The sequence below is a fragment of the Temnothorax nylanderi genome, unplaced genomic scaffold, assembly GCF_030848795.1.
Source record: "Temnothorax nylanderi isolate EJ_2023f unplaced genomic scaffold, tnyl_v1.0 TNYL_tig0462_pilon, whole genome shotgun sequence".
Taxonomy (NCBI): domain Eukaryota; kingdom Metazoa; phylum Arthropoda; class Insecta; order Hymenoptera; family Formicidae; genus Temnothorax; species Temnothorax nylanderi.
Window position 1 is genome coordinate 61,252 of NW_027249524.1, and position 21,776 is coordinate 83,027.

Genomic DNA, 21,776 nt, shown 5'->3' on the forward strand with positions numbered 1-21,776 from the left:
AATGCTTTAGATAAGCTCGTTGATAAATTACAAGTAATATTCTCATGATTATAAGTTTTATTAACCTTTAATTCCTATTTTCAGACTTCTAAAGTTAGATTTTATATAATAAATTTGATTTTTTGTTACAGTCTAAGTAAGATGAAACCATGCTATTCCTGTTATTCCTGTGATGATCTGCGCAGGAGTAATTTCTGTGATGATACTGTGAAAAACTTATTTCTGTGATGATACTGCTCAGGAGTCATTTTTGTGATACTGTAATGATACTCAAAATTAGTATTTATAATCAGTATTTAAGTTATATTTGTTTCCAAAGATAAGTGTTATATACATAATATATAACAGTTGTGATTAAACATTTTGTCATTATAAGTATTGTAATAAAAAAATTTTATTGAGACGTTGATAAGCAAGACGCAATAAAAATACACGTATTGAAGCTCAAAACTTTATTTATATACAGTGTGTAAAAATACAATATTATATGTTGTGTAAATTATAGACAATGACGTGAAACAACTTTCAAACATACAATGTTATCTCTTAACTAATCCCTTTACATCTGACATAAAACGCTATACAGTAAGAATATCTCGACAATTAAATCATGCTATTAATTAAAACCCTCAAAAAGGCATTAATTATTACAAATATTTAGATAGAAGATAACGAGAATTGGAATACATGTCTTAGGAAAACAAAAAAAGCTATGTGCACTAAATATTCCGCATAGGAAGTGTCTCACAAATTAAGTCCCTTTTAGTAATACCTGTCCGTTCAGGTGGTGCAGCATCTTGAACAAAATTGTCTCCTGCCTCATCAATTGCTTCAAGGTCCATCTCATCCCCTCTTGATAGGCAAATATTGTGCATCACACAACATGCGATTATAAACATTGGGATTAAATCAGTTCTATCCATTGCAAGAACAGTCCTTATACTCCGGAATCTTGTCTTTATGAGTCCAAAAGCCCTTTCAATTGCTATTCTGGCTGAGGAATGACAGAAGTTGAAGTTTTTCTGTCTAGGAGTAAGATGTCCATTGTCACTACAAGGAACAATGACATTTTGGTGTAGTTTATATGCAGCGTCTCCGAGGATGTGACAGTCATTAGGAAATTTCTCATGCACAGACCCTGGATATCCTGCAAAGCAATGGATAAAATGTGCTTTATGGTTACACACTGCCTAAAAATCAGAAACAATGTATTACATTGGTACAGATAGAACTTACATTAGTATAAGCACGCGCAATGAGCTGTCATACTTGCATGTCCGAATAAATATGACATACCTGCAGTTGAATGGAATAGTGTCCTTTACGATTCACATATGATGCTGGTTGAACACGAGGAGCTGGAATGTTTATATGAGTACCGTCTATAGCACCAATAACTTTCGGGAAACCACTACTAACTTTGAATCCAGTCGAAACTTCGTTGACATTGTTGCCTGATGGCCATTTGATAACAGCTGGTGCCAAATTATACAGAGTCTTTATCACTCTTCGTGTGGTAGTGAGAGCAGTAGCTCGACTGACGTCAAACTTCTCTCAGGCGCGTCATTACCGCCCTGGTGGCCATGGTCAAAACCAGGCCTCACTGTAGTCTAAGCATGGAATTCCATGTCTCGAATTTACAAGTAAAATAATTTTTCCCGGAAAAAAAATGTTTTTAATTTTATTTACAAAAAGTTTTTTCAAATTCGCGCCGTTGAAATTATAGCTGCGGCCGGTCTGCGCGTGCGTGTGCAGATCACTGCACGACTCGAGCCGCGAGCGTATCCATGATGTAAGAATACATCATGAGCGTGTCTATGTGCATGTCTATGAGCGTGTCTATGTGTGAGTATTGAGTAAGCGAGCTATGATACAATGGACAAATACGTTATAAAGGGGAAAGCCCCGAAAGACCCTTCGAACTCGAGGGTACCAGAATGCCAGTCGCAAGCTATTATACCTGAACCTATTCAAGACAATACATCTTCTAGTCGAGCTCTAAAAGTGTCGGAGAAAACAGGTGCATCTAGTCAAGAAAATAGCTTAAATAGCGATCTTCAACGACCTCAACTTACAAAACTAACAACAAAGAATGCCTTCTGTAAGTTATTATCTAACCCGAATCAAGAAAATTCAGAAGCAGAACTAACCTATACTTTTATATTATTATATTATGAAAAATAGATCCGCTTATTTCGTAAATATATACATATGTTTGATACTATATTTACATACAATATGTTTAAATTCAAAGGTATTTATATTTTCGGAATGTAGCACATTTAATACATGTACTTTTTTATTTTACAGTTAGCGCTAAATCATTTGCAAATTGGAAGAAAGATTATACTTGGATAGTTTATGACGAGACAAAACGTTCCATTTTTTGTTTTATCTGTTGCGAAGCTGTAAGAAACAAATTGCCTCTTCCTACCTCCAGAAATTGTAATGTTTCTAAGAAAGCTTTTGTAGAAGACGGTTTTCATAAGTGGCAAAACGCTACTTCAACTTTCAGCAGTCATCAGTCTAGTGAACTACATAAAAGCGATGTAATATTAACATTAGAAACTAAAAAACCAAATGTATTAGAACACTTATCAAGAAGAAAACAAAAAAAAATGATAGACAATCGTGTTGCTCTTCATAAAATATTTACAACTATAATGCTTTTAGCAAAGCAAGGACTGGCTTTGCGAGGGCATGAAGATAAAAACTCTAATTTACAACAATTTTTAATGCTACGATGTGAAGATATTCCAGAACTGAAGTCTTGGATGAACCGAGATGGCCATAAATGGCTGCATAACACTATTGTGAACGAAATTATTAGTTTATTTGCAGATGAAATCAGAAAAAAAAATTTAGATGAAATAATGTCAGCTAAATATTATTCGTTGATGATATATGAAACTTCAGACATTACAAGATTGGAGCAAGTCTCTATCTGCATGCGAATCGTTAACGAAGATTTATCAGTTAAAGATGACAAGTTTATTTGACGATTGAACGACCGAATATGGCTCGTCAACGTCCTTTTATACATTGTAACTCTCAACGAAAAAATTGTGTAAGCGCTCAATTTATATTAATTAATTGTTGACTATACATGTTACATGTCGTAATGTTTTATTTATTAGTTTTTAGATGTGGTGTAGCAGGCATTATGCCTAACTAATTAACAATTTTGTATATGTGACGCTTGAAAAGGACCTAAACCCGAGGTCGAAACGTAGCGTTTTTTTGAATAAAGTTGGCCAGTTGGGTCGAATTAAGTATACCCAAGCGAATTTCTTCACTTACTGGCGATATAATTATCAAATTTTGCTGAATTCAAAGAGATTAAAGCTGAAGATACTCCTCTTCTATCTGCATTTTGTCCAACGAGGTACGTGTTCGTGTATTTCTAACACAATTTAAACAGATACTCTGCATTAGTACCAATTTTATTTCTTAAATTTTGCTTAACTGATTCAATTTTTTTTAATATTTTAGGTGGACTGTACGAATCAAATCTTTGAAATCAATTTTCGAAAATTACGTAACTACTATAAATTATTTTGATACTAAGTCTACCGACCGAGAACTTGATTCTTCTATATCATCCAAAGCTCAGGGATTTTTGCGAAGATTGCTCTCATTTGAATTTTATTTTATATTAACAGTCATAATTGAAGTTTTTGAACAAATCGAAATTTTAAATGCTGAACTTCAGAAAAAAGAGCTGTGCGTTAACGAATCTCACGCAAGTGTTCACTTTGTAAAAGATAATATTCAACAAATGAGAGATGAGAAAAAATTTAATAAGATTTGGAGTGAAACGACACAAGCTGCTAAGGTCCATGGTATAGAAGAGCCTGTCTTAAAGCGTCTACGAAACGTTCCAAAACGCATAGATTCTGGTAGCCAAAGTCACATATTTTCAAGTGCACAGGATTATTACAAAAAAAACTTATTACGAAATTATTGATTAGGCTTTGATGTCGTTGAATAGTAGGTTTGAAAATGAAACAATGAAATTGTTAAATAATTTTGAAAACTTCGTTACAGGTACTGGCGATATAAATGTTCAGGAAATTATACAGTTCTATAATACTGATGCGAAAAACGTAGAATTAGATGGCGGAAGACTTTTAAATGAACGTGAATTATTTTTACGCTGCATAAATAAAGATGAATCGTTCAAAAGAAAATTTAACAATTTGAGAAAGATTAAAGAATTAAAAAAACCAAAAGTCGAATAAAAAAATGTCGAAAATGAGAAAAGAAGTAGTATCAGAACCTGTTGAGATAACAAGCTTTCAACTAAAACACATAATAATGTATCTGCAGGAGAAACCAGAAGTTCGTGGTATTTTTTCAGAGTAGGGGAGACCGGGGCAATTCGTGACAATACGAAAAATTTCCCGCGCGGATAACTTTTATGCATTTGTTGGTAGAAACCTGTATTACAGACCACAGATGGGTCTAATGGTCCTCTATATTACAACAAAATTCGGTGTGCGTATCTACTATGTTTCGTTGTCAGTGGCGGAAAAAGTGTTTACCTCGTGTAAAAGTAAATTTTTGAATCTACGGATATTTTGTATTCAATACGAAGCAATTGCTTCCAGATTTGAAACGGTAAGTTTTACTTGTTCACCTGGCATTTACACACACATGTGTAACGCAGGTTGCATGCATTTATTTCTTGTCTGGGTTTTTCGGACCACGAAAGATAAAAAGTGACGCTGGGGCATTTCGTGACATGACCGCCTGGGGTAATTCGTGACACATTGCGTGAACAATCCTGGGAAAACGATGACGGTATATGACATCCCTTCGATCGTCACCGATTCTTTGCCTTTAGCCACAACAAGTACAAACATCAGGGCCGGATTCAAAGCAGCAGGAATCTTTCCTTTCAATCCTGACGTTTTTGGTGAAATCGATTTTTTACCCGGTCAAGTCACTGATCGAGCATGGAATGCAGATGACCAACCACAGCCAGGTACCTCAACTGAAAATGATGTGTCAAGGGCCTCAAACACAAATGAAAGCGACGATGACATCCCCCTCGCTCAGGTCCTTCAATCCCTTCGATCGTTTCCAAAAGCGGGCGAAAGGAAAGTCACGATAAGAGGACGAAAACGAAAGAGAAATGCAATTTTGACTGACGCTAATGAACTCGATGCACTTGTTGACGAAAATGACGAAAGAGTACAAAATAAAAAAAAGAATATAAGGATTAAGCCCCCCAAGAAACAGCCAGCTTGCAGAGGACGTGGACGCCCGAGAAAGGTCGTTACTCGCAGTTCGGAAGACGACGAAAGCAAAGCCTAACGATTTTTTGCCCTTCCTATTCCATTTAATGTACAATTTGATTAATAAAAACCTTTTTTGAGTGAGTAAGTGTACGTTTTGATATAAATCATGAAAATAGGACGAATTCGGATATTGAAACCCGTTGAAAGAAGAATTGTCACGAATTGCCCCGTGCCTTGTCACGATTTACCCCGGTATTGGGGCAATTCGTGACACAAGACAGAGTGAGGCATTTCGTGTTCTACTTTAAAAGTAATGTGATGAAAAGACACAAATAAATATTTTTTTAAAACTAGAAGGTTGCACGATGAAAAAACCGGCTAAAACGTATTTTTATCTCAAATACTTATCTCAGAAAAAATTAAAAACCAAAAAATGTCACGATTTGCCCCGGTCTCCCCTACACAAAATTAGTTAAACTATTGTTGACGATACCCGGTTCCTCCTGCACAAATGAGCGTTCTTTTTCAACTCTCCGACGATTAAAAAGTTACTTGCGTTCTACAATGCTCCAGAAAAGATTAAATGATTGTAGTATTATCAATATATACCGTGATGTAATTGATGATTTAGATATTGATACATTATTAGATGTTTTTATTAGCAGGCATAACGTAAGAATGCAAACATTTGCAATGATTTATAAGAAATAAATTATAATTATTTTTATTTATTGTTTGTTCAATTTTACCTTTTACTTAATTAGTTTACATTCAATCTGCCCCTCCTCCCCTTCCCCCTCCCCCTCACCAGGCTGACCAGGGCTCGCGAAAAAACGTAATGACGCCCCTGCTTCTCATATATATAGACCTGAAAAAAAGACCAGTTGGCGATCATAAGCAAGAACTACTACAGTTATGACACCCAAGAATATCAATTTCACTCACAAGCAACACTCACCTGTAGGAATCAGGAGTTGCCATACGCCATATTGCAAGAAGAAATTGCTTCTCAGGAGAAATCATAGACAGTCCCGCATGTGTTCTCTTCAATCTCGGGGCGATAATAGCAAGTATAAACTCGAATGTACCTCTCTAGATATTCTATGCCATAAAACACAAGAAGCACAAATGAACCTTTTTAGTAAGTAAATGCATAAATGCATGTAAAAAAACAGCTAAAGTTAGATATTTCAGGTGCATATAACTCACACGATAGAAAATATATGATGTGCACATCACAACTTTCAACCCACTTAAAATGTGACTTGAATTGTTGATTATTATAAGCAGGCACAACATTCTCCACATAGTTTTTCAACCTTGGCAACTTCTCCCTCTTTTCAATTAGGTGCATAACATGTTTCAGTTCATCTTCACTTTCTGATGATGAAGTTAAATCGACAAGTTCTATTAATATTGTTGCAATCCCATTCCAAATTGCACTCTGTGGTGGGTCAATATTAGCTAGATCAAGGTTCTTTTCATCCATGTCCCCCATTGTTCGTGCTCACAAAATTTCTTCTTAGTCCTTTCTTAAAAGTTTTGCTATATAGAGGGACAAGCTGCGATGGGATATACTCCGGTATAGCTAACTATAAGGTTATCCTTTAAAACTTTAGTGAAGATCTTTTGAATAGCTGCTGACTGCATGCGTGGTGTCGTGGGTACCTTTTTGTCTGAGCTTCTGCTCTGTTCTTGGGAATGCTACTAGACAGGATGGATCCCTCCACCAGCTTTCCTTCTGGACATTCCTCTAATCTGGAAGGTAAACCGAATAGAACGTCAGTCAAGAGACAAGCAGATGAAGATGAAAATATGTAAAGATGTGCATCACAACTTTTAGTCCTCTTTTATTTCTTGCGCAGATGTTAATATATATGGAGAGGTAAAAACCAGAGTGGTGTAAGTCAAATTTTTTTAAATATTTTCTCGTGTGCATAGATGCAATCTGTACAATATATAAATTGCATCTATGCACACGAGAAAATATTTTAAAAAATTTGACTACACCATTCTGATTTTTACGCCTCCATATCATAAAGTTATAAGATCATTAAATTCCTCATTGTGTAGAAGGTGAATATCATTTACTTTCTGGCTACATAGAATTTGCATCTGTAACTTCTATTATACAATGACCTCTGTTTTTGTGTTTGTAATCAATGAATAATTATAAAAAAAATAATTTAACTTAAATTTAATTGATCATGTAATGGATAATAATGCTATTGGTCTTGCGAACAATTATCTTTCTCATATCTGAAGTTTAAGGAAATATTGTTACACATATACTTGTTTGACACGAATTATTCAAAGACTCGAACACGGCAGCTAAACGTTCTAACTGCTCGGACATGGACATGGACACCGTGAAGATACTGGATCTTAACAAAAAAACCGTACACGTTCATAGCGCGATAGCGAGCTCCCCGAACGCACTCAAAGCTCGCTCCTTATACTCTAAGACTTATGCTGGTTCTACAATGGGAGTCGCAAAGTCGTGAGTCGCAAGAATTGACCAATCACAGTCGATTATTCTCCTCAAACTCGATTGTGATTGGTCAATTCTTGTGACTCACGACTTTGCGACTCGCATTGTAGACCTAGCATTAGAGTCTAAGTCCCTTGACCAATCGCATCGCTCGGTGATCAGCGACACGATCCCGACTTTGAATCTCCAATCACATCACGCTGAGTCGATGTAAGGACTCAGCAGCAAAGAATTAATTTGCTGATAACCCATTGGACGACGTCAATCTGGCTATCACTCGAACTCCTCGTGCGTGAACCAATGACGTCGTCGCTGAAAATCTGCGACTTCGCGTAGAAATAATTAATATCACTCGGAATTATTCCGAGTGACTACAAAATAGTCATTTGATATCCCACGACTCAACAGGTAAGTATTAATCTATTTTTAATTAATTTACTAATCTTTCTCTTTTCTTTCAGGTAACCGGATCATCGTGGGATCGCCCGGCCAATCACCGTGCAGGTAAGTATCGTAAGGTAAGTATAAATTATAAAATGCTCTTAATCTAATCGCAATTACAAAATCAAACGCTGAATTACATTTCTAGATGGAAAACATGTTAAAATAATAATTCGCGCTGGTCTAAACGTATTTTAACTCAATTTCATTCTTTTATAAGGAACTTGCTTCTTATTGGCTGAGATTTCGTTCTTTGACCAGGAATATCGCAAAACGCTCCTATTGGCTGTCGCCATCGCGAAACTTATAAATCCTTACTGTTTAATGATTAATCTATAGAAAAGGCTTGAAAACTTATTGAATGAACCTTATTGGTGGAAATACATGCTTCAGAGTAAATTAAATAAATATATCGTTATTAAATCAAAATTGAACTTGAATTAACAAACTGTTGCTTCTGAACCAATCATGGTTAAGGGGATCCTATAGCGAAGCCGAACTTCCTCGATGTCGATAATGTCAACATTTCTAGTCCTGTTTTCTATGTTATATGTCTATATCTGTCCTTGTCTAACTATAGGTATCTGTCCTTGTCCGATTGCTGTGCCATCTCTCGCTACACGCAATACTGCTTATTCTATCAACCTGCATGTGTGCTTTTCTATACTATCTATCTATACTCTATACTATTATATAAAATCCTTACGGGTGGTGTATGTTTGTGGGTTTTTAACTTAAAAACTATTGGACCGAATTTTTACCACAAGTATATAAAATAGGGGTAGAATTTTCCGGAAAGTGCTATAGAGTGTGTAGTTTTTCGTTATCTATTTTCTGGAAAACGATTTTTTTAATTCTTACGGGTGGTGAAATTAAAAAAATTAAAAAAATCAGTTTCCAGAAAATATATAACGAAAAACTATACACTCTATAGCACTCCCCGGAAAATTCTACCCCTATTTTATATGGTTTTAATACAAATTCGGTCTATCTATTGTATACTAATATATAAAATCGGTATTTATATAGAATAGCTACTGCACCTCAAAAATTAATAAAAATAGGCTCATTCGACGCATTTTGGCACGAAACAAAAGAATCTGGCAGAAAAATGCGGCGGTCTGCCCCGCGACGCGAGATATTAAACGTTAAAGTTGACAGAAATCAGGTTATGATTCCTGTCATACCGACGACATGTAGCGACTACGAACATGCCCTACAGCCATATGCGCATGCTCAGTGGCTGCACGCGCATGCAGCAGATCACGTGACAACTGTTTGATTGGTAAGTCAGAAGTGTAACATAATTCGAAATGATATTCTTTCGGCGTATAGATTAGTGACGCTTTAAAAGTATTTAAGTGTTTAAAGCGCGTCAACTAACCTATGTAGATTAGTAACGCGCTTTAAAAGTATTTAACTGTTTAATGATTTTCGTTAAAGCAGGGCACACACACACACGTGTGTATGTCCTGCTTTATAGAAGTTGTGATTTTCGTTAATAAAGCAGAGCACACACACACGTTGTGTATGTCCTGCTTTATAGAAGTTGTGATTTTCGTTAATAAAGCAGGGCACACACACACACGTTGTGTATGTCCTGCTTTATAGAAGTTGTGATTTTTGTTAAACCAGGGCACACACATACACGTGTGTATGTCCTGCTTTATAGAAGTTGTGATTTTCTATATAAATATGTGCTTTTCATATACCAACTATTCTCTGCTTTAACAAATTATTTCTGTTTCATTAACTTCAACGCTTAATATCTGTAGCAGAAATAATTTGTTAAAGCAGAGAATAGTTGGTATATGAAAAGTACATGTTTGTCGACTTGACAAGTTATGAAATCTCTGTCATACCGACGAAATGTAGCAACACAATCGCGAAATTTTAAACAAATGAAGCGCGCCAATACAATATGTCTAATATGGGTCGTATGCACCCGTACGCAAAATAATATCGTAATAAAAATAATCTAGAAAAAATGCTGTTTTTCGAATTTATACAGTTAATGGCAAGTCATGAAAAATTAGTGGATTTTTTAATTCAACACGGTGTGTTGCCATCAAAAATTAATTGTGGGAATTGCGGTGTAGAATTAACGATTAATAAAGAGACATTATTGTTCCGATGTCAAAGAAGATATGCTGCAGCAACTTCTTCAAAAAAGAAACGTGTCTCCAAATGCTGTAATTTTTTTAAAAGTGCTAAAGTAGGCACTTGGTTCGGAAACAGCAATTTGGAACTCGCTACAATTTGTAAGATTATAGCGAGTTTCCTAATGCTACGCCCTCCTCGACAAGAAGATCTCGAGGAAGAACTTGGTGTTTCTCCTAACACGGTTGTCGACTGGTTCAGTTTTTGTCGCGAGGTAATATACTTTAATTTTATGCACTAATTTTAAATATCTACATATATTATTATTATTTTTTTATATTTACAGGTCTGTGCGTACTGGGCTGATAAGTGCAGTGAGAAACTTGGAGGTCCAGGACGCACCGTTGAAATCGACGAGGCAAAAATTGGCCATCGTAAATACAATCGTGGTCGCCTTTTGAAAGGCACTTGGATATTTGGAGGATACGAGCGAGAGTCGAAGAAAATTTTTATTGTGCCAGTAGAGGATCGTACGGAACAAACGCTCCTGGCATGCATTAAGGAGTGGATTCTGCCAGGAACAACGATTGTTTCAGATTGTTGAAAGTCCTATAATTGTCTTAACAATGAGGGCTTCCAACATCTGACAGTCAATCACACGTACAACTTCGTCGATCCAGATACTGGTAAGTAACGACAAAACATGTGATAGTTACAAGTACCTATATGTTAAAATAAATACTTCTTAATTTACAGGCGCCCATACTCAGCACATTGAACGTGTTTGGAGAGAAGTTCGAGCACATATTCCAAAATACGGGACTCGATCGTACCATGTCGAGGGATATTTGTTTGAATTTTTATTCAAACACGCTCATCCTAGGGCTGAGAGAATAGAAATCTTCTTCGACGTCATCGCTCAGATGTATCCTCCATTGTCTACTGTCGAGGCCGGGCAAGCAGATTAATTAACATTTGGAGACACATTTCGACATCGGAACAATAATAAAAAACTGTGTTGCAACATCCGCATTTCTCACAATTAATGTTTGATGTATCCCGTTGTGAAGTCAGTCAATTTCATATTTCAATTAATATATTCTATTAACACATGTTATATATATATATATATATTAGACGTTTAAATAAATTAATTTTTATTATTTATGCATTGGGTTGAAATTTAAATCCAACATTTTTTTCTCATAAACGCTGTAGCTGTATACATTGCTGCGACGAATTTGCCCGAATTCCTACAAAGTATAAAAAACAATAATACTTATTTGATCATATAATTATCAATTAAAATTAAGTTACCTCGTGATTTAAATAACGGAATCTATCCTTAATATTACGTTTCCTCTCCTGTGTGTATGCGTTTCTCAATGTAAAACTTAGGATATCGTGCAAAAAATCTTCCGAAACGTGATTTAAAATTGCAAAATTTACAATGATCATTCTATTATGATCTTTAAAATTTTTCTCCCAAAACATCTTCTGAATAAATTTGGGCCATGTTTTCGCATCGCCAACAACATCTTGTACCAAGAGCCACGGATTATTATATATTTGCTCGACTGAATACATTTGGAGGTTGTAAATAATAATTTGAACGTCGCTGCGCTTGTGGCCACAGAGCTGACAGAGTATGCGCGTGTGGCCGCGGGGCATGTTCATGATCGCTACATCACGTCGGTATGGCAGGATTTCTAACCTAAGAATCGTCAACTTTAACGCTAAATATCTTGCTTCGCAGGGCAGACCGCTGCATTTTTCCGCCAGATTCTTTCGTTTCGTGCCAAAATTCGTCGAATGAGCCTATTTTTATTAATTTTTGAGGTGCAGTAGCTATTCTATATAAATACCATAAAATCCTTACGGATGGTGTATGTTTGTGCGTTTTTAACTTAAAAACTATTGGACCGAATTTTTACCACAAGTATATAAAATAGGGGTAGAATTTTCCGGAAAGTGCTATAGAGTGTGTAGTTTTTCGTTACCGATTTTCTGGAAACTGATTTTTTTAATTTTTTTAATTCTTAAAAGTTAAAAGCATAACACTTTTTTCTAGACTTCTATCGTAGTTGTAATTGCACGATATTGTTCTTCAATGTTTTCCCTAGACGGCTAGTATCTCATTTTATATATTGTTGTGCCGTAACCGGGAGTTGTGCTCGGGGCCGGCACAAAATTCGGGGATTTCGGGTCAGAGAGTAAAGCTCGTCACAATGTGTAGAACAAGTGTAAGTAAAATATATTTCCCTTGTACAATTTAACAATAGTCCTATTTATTTAAATCCCGATATTCGCGTAACTGAAAGCGTTTAGCGATTTATAATTAGTGTGATAGTTATTGCGACAGTGTGAGACGCACGTATACGCGTTGGTGTTAACTAGCGACTGCCCGCCCGATCGTAGATTCGGCGGTATTTATCATGTCCGAGTCGCGTGCCGTTGCTAACTCGGGCGCTCCCGAGGTAGCGCTAACCTTACGCGGTCAGTGCCTTGCGCTGATCTTCGCGTCAGCGTTTTTGGTTGTCCAGAAGTTGAACGGAGCTCCTGGTTCCCGTGTCGGATTGCATCGGATGATCGATCGTCCGATGCAATCGTCAGTTTTTTAGGCGGATGTTAGATTTTACTTTTGTCGCTAGGGTCGGATTTAGTTAGGAGGCAACTCGGTGTTGCCAAGTACATTAATTACTCCTTAATACGTTGTGCGCTCACAACATCCCTTCCCCCGCGGAAAAAGAAAAACTGAGTACACGAAGTTTTTTGTTATTTATTTGTGTGTTTGTCTTTTCCTTGAGAGGTTACAATCTAATTTTCTTATATGCTAATATGTACGTTATTGTTTTCACCCTTTAAATTCTTAGTGGTTTCTTTTTTTCTTTATTATATAAATGATTACAACTATAATGCTTACTACGGTTACAATTACGGTCGCGGAACCTATCAGATATACAATATTCTTATTTGTAAAAACGCTTGGCTAGTTATTTTCCACTTCCTTTTTAATTTCATCTAGACTTAAACTTAATTTTATTAATTCTGACGGATTTCTGATTACTGGTTCTAACTTTATTTCTTTTTCGGAATCTAATTTGTTGTCTAAAGTTATACTTTTCTCTATGGTATTTGTTACATTGAATTCCGGTAAATACATTTGTACATATTTAGTATAAATTCGGTTTTTTGTTTCTAAGAATATATCTGGTGTAGTTAATTTACAATTATCGCGCAATGTTATTTTTCCGGTTTTTTCAATTTTAATTTTATTTTCTGGAAGTTCATTACATTGAATTACACAGGCACACAAAAAAAAAGTGTCTTGGCCGAGACACTACACTAGTGTATTCCCATGTACTTTTTCCCGCTGAATCCGAATCCGAAGTCAGAATTGTCAGATTGGCTAAAATTTATGAGATAACCACAAAAAAATGCTCAAAAACACGAATTAAAGGGAAAAAAAATTGTTTTTTTTGTGGTTATCTCATAAATTTTAGCCAATCTGACAATTCTGACTTCGGATTCGGATTCAGCGGGAAAAAGTACATGGGAATACACTAGTGTAGTGTCTTGGCCGAGACACCACACTAGTGTATTCCCATGTACTTTTTCCCGCTGAATCCGAATCCGAAGACAGATTGGCTAAAATTTATGAGATAACCACAAAAAAATGCTCAAAAACACGAATTAAAGGCAAAAAAAAATTGTTTTATTGTGGTTATCTCATAAATTTTAGCCAATCTGACAATTCTGACTTCGGATTCGGATTCAGCGGGAAAAAGTACATGGGAATACACTAGTGTAGTGTCTCGGCCAAGACACTTTTTTTTTGTGTGCCTGTGTTATTATTTCTGATATTTTTGGAGTGGAATATATAACCATGTTTGAGGTTCGGCTAATGTTATCCAGAATGTTACATTTGAAAGAATGTGACGTTGTCTACGGTTTTCTATGTATCTAGGCGCTTTTACAAAAAGTTGCACTTTGCTTGGTGCATTCGCAGTTATAAAATACACAGGGAAATTTTGCTCGCATATAACTTTAGTAGTTTCTCGCGTACATTTATTTAAGTCGCTTTCTTTTAATATTATATAATTATGATTTTCTCGGTTTATTCCTAATAGTGTGTGTGAAGGTTCTAGTAATGTGAATACATTATGGTCGTTGTGTATTGGTACGGGTGTGATTTTTATAATTTCGTATATCGGGTAGGCTACTATTGGAAACGCGAGGATAGTATATACGTTTGAATTGTCGTAGTACGCGCTTACGTCTACGTATTTTTGAATAGTGTTCCAGTTTTCTGTCTGAATTTTAAATGGAAAGTTTAATCCTCTGGTTAAGTGTGCGGTTGCTTCTTTTAATTCTACGATTATATTCTCTATTGGAAGTACGCGTGTAAGTAAAATGTTATTTTTTGCATATGTTAAATAGTCTGTAATATCGTTTATGTCTGTCGTGAGGTTAGCTAGGATAGCGGTTATTAATAGTATTTGTTCATCTATTTCCTCTCGGTGTATGAATTGGTCTTGCAGTTTCCTTGTAACGTTAGCCAGTAAATTTTCGTTATATGAAAGCGTTTGTTCTAAATTTCCATGTGGCCTAATGTGGAGTTGATGATCTTCAGCTGGTTCTTCGCTGCGTGCTGTAGCGTTTGTTGCTGATTATTCAGTATTTGTATTTGTTTGTTTATTATTTTTGCATCCTCAGCATCCATGGTACCAAATAAAGTTTTACTTATCTGGACGATGGCATCGATTACGCCTCGTTTAATGACGGGTGATTTGTACATCGTTTGTAGATGTTCTAGGGCGCGTGTCATTCTATCGTTTTCTCTCTTAGTGGTTCGGAGAGCAATCTGACATGTATTTTTGATGTCTCCAGTGGCATAACTGCAAAGTTCTTCGGTATGCCCTAGATATCTTTGAAGCTGTTGATGTCTGACTTTTAATGCGGTTACGTCTGTGCGTATTGCTAATTTCCACGTTGCCTTCGTTTGCTGCAGGTGTCCGATTCTCTCGAAATAGATACCTGGTTCGTTGATAAATTGCGTTACCTCGTACGGTGGTATGGGCGGCGCTCCTGTTGCGGGGTGCTGACAGAGGATGAGCATCATTATCCTGTAATAGGAATACTTATCTTAACTTTTGCTGACAACGGATGTCGGCAAATCGCTCTCTTATAATTTCTCTGGCGAGTTTTATTTAGTCTGCTTCTGATCTCTGAGCAGAGTACACTTTAATTTGTGACTAGTCTTGGTGTCGTGATTTCGTTATGCCCAGCCAATCAAGGTTGCCTGATTTGGAGATAAAATTTGGCGAGGAAGCCTCGCACGTACTTGGGTATATCATCTCGAGCGAACTATCCAGGTGTTCCGGGGGCTGTCAAGGCATTTGTCAATTTTCTCTACCGGCGCGGACGGAGCATACGTGAAGCCGAAAGGGCCCTTCGGCGGCCGGGTCCACCCGGGCCCCCAATTATCATGGACGCTCCGGTTCGTCGCGTTGGACGTCTCGTGCTGTTGGACGCTATAGCGCGACGACAGGCTGAGGGACCACGAGCAGTAGGTCAAAGGCACGGTGCTCCCTGTCGTAATTAACGTGAGATTTCGAGTATTACTCTTGCTAGTTTGTTATAATGCTATTATTTGCTTTCGGTGGGTACTTTTAGGTATTCTTGCTCTCGCTTATGCTTTTTCTATGTATCTTTTTAATTTTCAATAAAGGTCTTTAGTCTGTTTGCGTGTACGCGTAACGTTTTTCGTCCTTTTTTAATTGTGTAATTTACGTCATTAATTTTTTCCGTTACTGTGTACGGTCCTATCCACTGCGATTCTAGCTTCTTTGATCTTCCTCGTCGAACCATTTCGTCATATAATAGTACTTGATCTCCTGCTTTAAATGTTTCTATATTCATTTTTTTATCATACTGTTGCTTCGCCTTAATCTTTTCTTGCTTGGTGTGTTCTCTAGCTATTTCGTTCGTTGCGCGTATTCTTTCTCGAAGTTCTTGTGCGTAATTATCGTAGGTATATGTAAGTTTTGGAGGTTTCGTTAAAGCTGTCGGTAATATGGCTCTTGAAGACCGTAAACTAATTCGAACGGTGTAAACCCTGTCGTGGTGTGGGGGGTTGTATTATATGTGTGGCGGCATGCGCCACCATTAGTACACGCCCGCGCGGCGCCTGTAATACCGGCAGTTCGCGGCAACGCCGCTAGGCGTCGCATCGCCCGCGCATTTTCGCGAGTTCAAGATTCCGCACCGACGGGTATAAAGAGAGACCCCCTACGGGACCGAGGCGGATATTCTTAGGCGCCAGTCGCCTCGAGTCGAAGCGCCTAGACGCTCAGAAGACTCAAACGGCGTTAATCGCCTAGACAAGCGCTTGGTCGCTTACCCGGCGCGAGTCGCCTAAAACAGCGCTTGGTCGTTTACCCGGCGCGAGTCGCCTAGAACCGCGCTCGGTCGCTTACCCGGCGCGAGTCGCCCGTCGACCAATCACAGCGCTAGACGCTTACACGGCGCGAGTCGCCCGTCGACCAATCACAGCGCTAGCCGCTTACACGGCGCGAGCCGCCTAATCAGCCAACACAGCGCTAGCCGCTTACACGGCGCGAGTCGCCTACCAGCCAACAGCGCGCTAGCCGCTTACAAGGCGCGAGACGCCAAGCCAATCACAGCGCTTGGACGCTTATACGGCGCGAGTCGCCTTTCAGCCAATCACAGCGTTCGGACACTCCAAGCGAGCAGCCTCGCACTCCGTCGCCTAAACGTCCCCGGATTCGTCCAGCTATCAGGTCAGCTATCAAGAAAAGGAAGCGAACACCCGACGTAGCTCCTTCTATGGATCCTGAGGACTTAAAGCCCAAAGCACGAGTCCCTGTTGCTGTGGCCACCCAGACGAGTCCGAGGAAGCCAACGAGAGACGTCGCCACACAAACCAAGCAGCGAGGTGACTTTCGCGTGAAATATCGTCGTTTCTAAACTACACTGACACTTTACCATATGTAAATAATGTAAATATACTCTGTTTATACCAGATCTATAAATTGTGTCGCCTCCATTTCTAACCTCCTTGCGATTCACGATTCTTGGGCTAACTCCTACTCACGCAATAACGGATAAGTTAGAATAAGGTAGATAACCGCATAAATAAAAGTAGTAACGCCCATAATATGTAAACATCGAATAGGGCAGCCATTCATACCAATTCGTTTGATCTTCATTTATGTAGTTTCTTAAATATTCGGCTAATGTGCGGTGCGACCGCTCCAATGCTCCGTTACTTTCTGGGTGATAAGCTGTCGTTTGTATTTTTTCAATTTTTAATAATTTACACACGTTTTTGAACATTTTGCTAGTAAAATTTGTACCCTGATCCGTGAGTACTTTCTCCGGTATTCCGTGTTCTAACACGATTTTAATAACAAAAGCTTTCGCGACTGTAGCTGCTTCTTGATTTTCTACGGGAATTGCTTTACTAAATTTCATTTTGCCTGCCTTGTGGATGATCTCGTAATCGTGCTCTTCTAGCTTAAGTCTCCATCTAATTAATCTCGAGCCGGGGTCTTTTACGTTAAATAACCATATTAATGGTCTATGATCAGTAATTATTTTAAATTTCGTTCCATACACATAAGGTCTGAAATGTTTTACGGCCCATACGATGGCTAATAATTCTTTTTCTGTCGTATTATAATTTTGCTCCGCCTTATTTAATACTCTACTGGCGTATGCTGTCGGTCTGTCCTGTCCTACTGTTCCTTGTGATAACACGGCTCCAATTGCATAGTCGGATGCGTCTGTAGTTACTAAGAACTCCTGACTAAAATCTGGGTAATTTAATATGGGTGCCGTAGTTTGTTTTTCCTTTAATGTTTCGAACGCCATTTGTTGTTCGGTTGTCCAAATCAATTTTTCCCCCTTTCTCAATAGTTTTGTTAGAGGTTTTGCGATTTTAGAAAAATTTTCGATAAATTTCCGATAGTATCCAGCAAATCCAAGAAAAGTCTGTACATCTTTTGCTCGTTTAGGCGTTTTACACCTTATCACTGCTTGTATGTTGGCAGGGTCTGGTAGTATTCCGTTTTCTGAAATAATTTGCCCAAAATATATTACTTCTTTGTGCAAGAATTCGCACTTATCGGGTTGAAGTTTGAAACGATATTTTCGTAATTGCTGTAGTACTTCAATTAGACGCCTGTTGTGTTCGGCCAAGGTTGCTCCGTATATTACAATATCGTCGAGATAAACGAGACATTTGATACCTTCTAATCCCATTAGTGCTATTGTTATTGCTCGCTGAAAAGTTTTTGGCGCGTTCTTTAGTCCGAAAGGCATTCGGTTAAATTCGTAGTGTCCATTGGGTGTGGAAAATGTTGTCTTCTTTTTATCTTTCTCATGCATCGGTATCTGATGGTAACCGGACGCGAGATCTAATGTTGTAAAATATTTGGCCTTTCCTAATTTATCATGTATTTCTGCAATGTTTGGCAACGGAAATGAATCTCCTATTGTAAGGTAGTTGAGCTTGCGGAAATCTATAACGATTCGAAATTTTATTTTTCCTGAAGCATCAGGTTTTTTAGGTACCACTAATATTGGGGAGTTCCACGGACTCGTACTAGGGCGGATAATTCCATCCTCTAGCATCTTGTTAATTTGCCGATTTATTTCCTCCTTATACTTCTCTGGCAAACGATAAGGTCGGACGTTCACCGGCGCGCTATCTGCTCGCGTCGGGATCTCATGTTTCACCGCCAGGGTGCACGTCAACTTATCGTTCTCTAAATGGAATACATCGCAAAAATTATCGCATATTTGTTCCAACGTGTTTCTTTCCTCGTTATTTAAATGATCCATTCTTAATTTACGACGTAATTTTTCGCGTCTCTCCGTGATGGATTCGCGCTCTTCTGTCGGCTGTAACGTGAGTATGTCGGCCGTGTCAGTTACCGGTACCTCTTCTAGAGTTACATGCGGTGTGATAATTTTGACAGGCTTTTCAATAACGTTTACTATGCTTATTGGATAGATAAAGTCTATCGGTTTTACCATACAGTTACCGATAAATACTCCCGGAATTATTTCTTCACCCCTTACGATACCTACTTTATTCGTGTTGGTTATCGCGGATATTATTGTTTCGCTGCGCGGCGGTAAAGTAAACTTTTGATACGGCTGTAGTTTAAACGATTTTTAATCGATTTTCGGCGTGATTGGGAACGGCTTGATGTTTTTTCAGAAAATCGATTCCCAGAATGCCTTCGTAGGCCATCGGGAAATCGTCTCGTACTACGTACATGGTATGCCGTAGTGTTTCCTTACCTATTAGTATTGATGCTCGTATTTTTCCGAGGGTGTATATTTGATGTCTAGTTACGCCGGTTAGCGCTATTTTCTTTTCTCTTATTTTAGTCTTATCTTTTAATTTTCCTACCTTGATGAAGGTGATGGTGTGACCGGACGGTACGAGTTGAGCCCGATTGGCGCGGCTATCTTCCCATCTAACGGTCGCCACTCGGTTTGAACTCTACTTACCGAGAAGGTAATTTCGCTTATCGCCCCGATAATTAACCGGGCGCTAATATAATTTTATTTATTTCAGAATGACGTCCCAGGATGGATCATTACCGCTGCTCTGTTTCCCCGGATCTTCGCCTAATCGCATACCAGGTCACCAGATGTCTCGTTAATTAATATTATTAGTGTACTAATACTCTTCTTTTGTTTCAGCTCCTGCCCCGGATGGATCATCGCTGCTGCTGGACTTCCCCGGATCCTCGCTTCACCGCATACCGGATCGCCGCTGGACCACGATGGATCATCGCCGACGGACAAGGTAAGTGGAAGGTAAGTACGGATAATTTTATAATTAATCTTGAGACTTTGTTTCAGAATTACTATTCTTTAATTCCAGATCGCCGTTTCTATTCTACAAATCGCTTCACAATTACATAAAGTGGTTTCACCACGGTGTCGCCACGCTTCGGTGTGGATCGCGCTTTGTGGATTAACAATCGCTGAATTTGTTGATCTCGGTTGTTTAAATATAACAGACAACGCCGTTCGTACAATATCTCGTAGTCGCGAGACTCAATGTCCGCGATGGTAGTATGCTCGACACGCACTTATGGTCGTCGCCGTTCTATCCGTTCACACCGGATATTATTGTTAATTGATAACTTTGTACCTCTCGCTATTGTCGAGCGAGCGTTTAACGCGCAATCACGCGGAAGTTCCCGATTGTTAAGTATCTACTACCGCTATCGTCGTACTCTATCTTCGCGTTACGCGGAACTACTTTGAGACACGTCCGTTCGCTAAGCCGATACTCGAGAGACTGCCTCGAGCTGCCGCTTTCACTTTGGCACCCCACCATGGCGCACGTTCCCCCACTACGCGATTTTCATCCCCGAATGTTCCTAACTGCGCACTTGATCACGCCGTCCCCGCGTGGGGATGTTGTCGAACTTCCCGGTGGAAATTTCCGCGCTTATTGCGACGTAGGAACTTTCCTACGCTGGCGCCGCTGCATCAGGTATCGTCGGTCTGCCGACTTCGTTTGCCGTCGACGCCGACCCGTGCGCACCTCCCTGGAGATGCCCCCGATGACGATTCCGGGTCGCTTCCCCGTGGAAGATGTCCGGGTGCACTCGTTGTTGTCGGCCGTTGACGCCGACCCGTGCGCACCTCGTTGGAGATGCCCCCGATGACGAATCCGGGTCAATTCCCTGTGGAAGATGTCCGGGTGCATCACTCACTGGCGGCCGTTGACGCCAACCCTCTGGACGCTATTAGCAGGTCCTCCGGAGATGGTTTTGGGTCTTCGTTCCTGTGGCCAATGTCTTACATACAATAAACCGTACCCGTGGGCTGCCGACGACGCCGACCCTATAATCGCGTCTACCAGGTCCTCTTAATGTGTCCCTGGGTCTCCGTTCCTGTGGCGGATGTTCCGCACACGAACTAGCGGCCTGCCGACGACGCCGACCTTATGGGCGTGCTTACCAGGTCCCCTCGACGGCAATTTAGACCTCTGTTCCTGGGGAAGAGGTCCCCTTTTGAAACTGGTGTTCCGCCGACGACGCCGACCTTGCAGTCGCGTATCCCAGGTCCGGCTAGTGCTCCTCCGAACCTTTATTCCTGGAGATTGTCGCGGTTCACTTAATATGCGCACGAATAACCGCGCTGATCTCTTGTGCGCCAAAATACACCTTATTGCGATAGTAAACCGACATAAAATAAAGAAAATAAACGTCCGTTATATGGTCAGCGACCTATTGATCATAACTTAATCTATTCATGCCTTATCGGCTATCCCTACAAATAAAACACAGCCATATGGGCACGACGCTAAACTTAGATGCTAATCAGAGAAGAAATAGCCATATGGGCAATGCGCAAATGGATAATCCGAATGGTTGCCTGGATTTGACGCCTACTCCTCACGACGAGTCTCTCTTTTGTGCTCGCCGGGAGATTTGATCTCATTT

The 21,776-nt window shown here is 39.1% G+C and overlaps 1 protein-coding gene across 1 annotated transcript; it reads right to left on the reverse strand.

Annotated features, from left to right (window-relative positions):
• Positions 1-719: 719 nt before the first annotated feature.
• On the reverse strand, positions 720-6,266 carry LOC139783011 (uncharacterized). Its single transcript, XM_071722135.1, has 4 exons — positions 6,202-6,266; positions 4,454-4,464; positions 1,297-1,553; positions 720-1,190 (listed from the first exon to the last, which is right to left on the reverse strand). Exons 1-4 carry the CDS (start codon positions 6,264-6,266, stop codon positions 720-722), a joined length of 804 nt encoding a protein of 267 aa, XP_071578236.1.
• Positions 6,267-21,776: the final 15,510 nt, after the last annotated feature.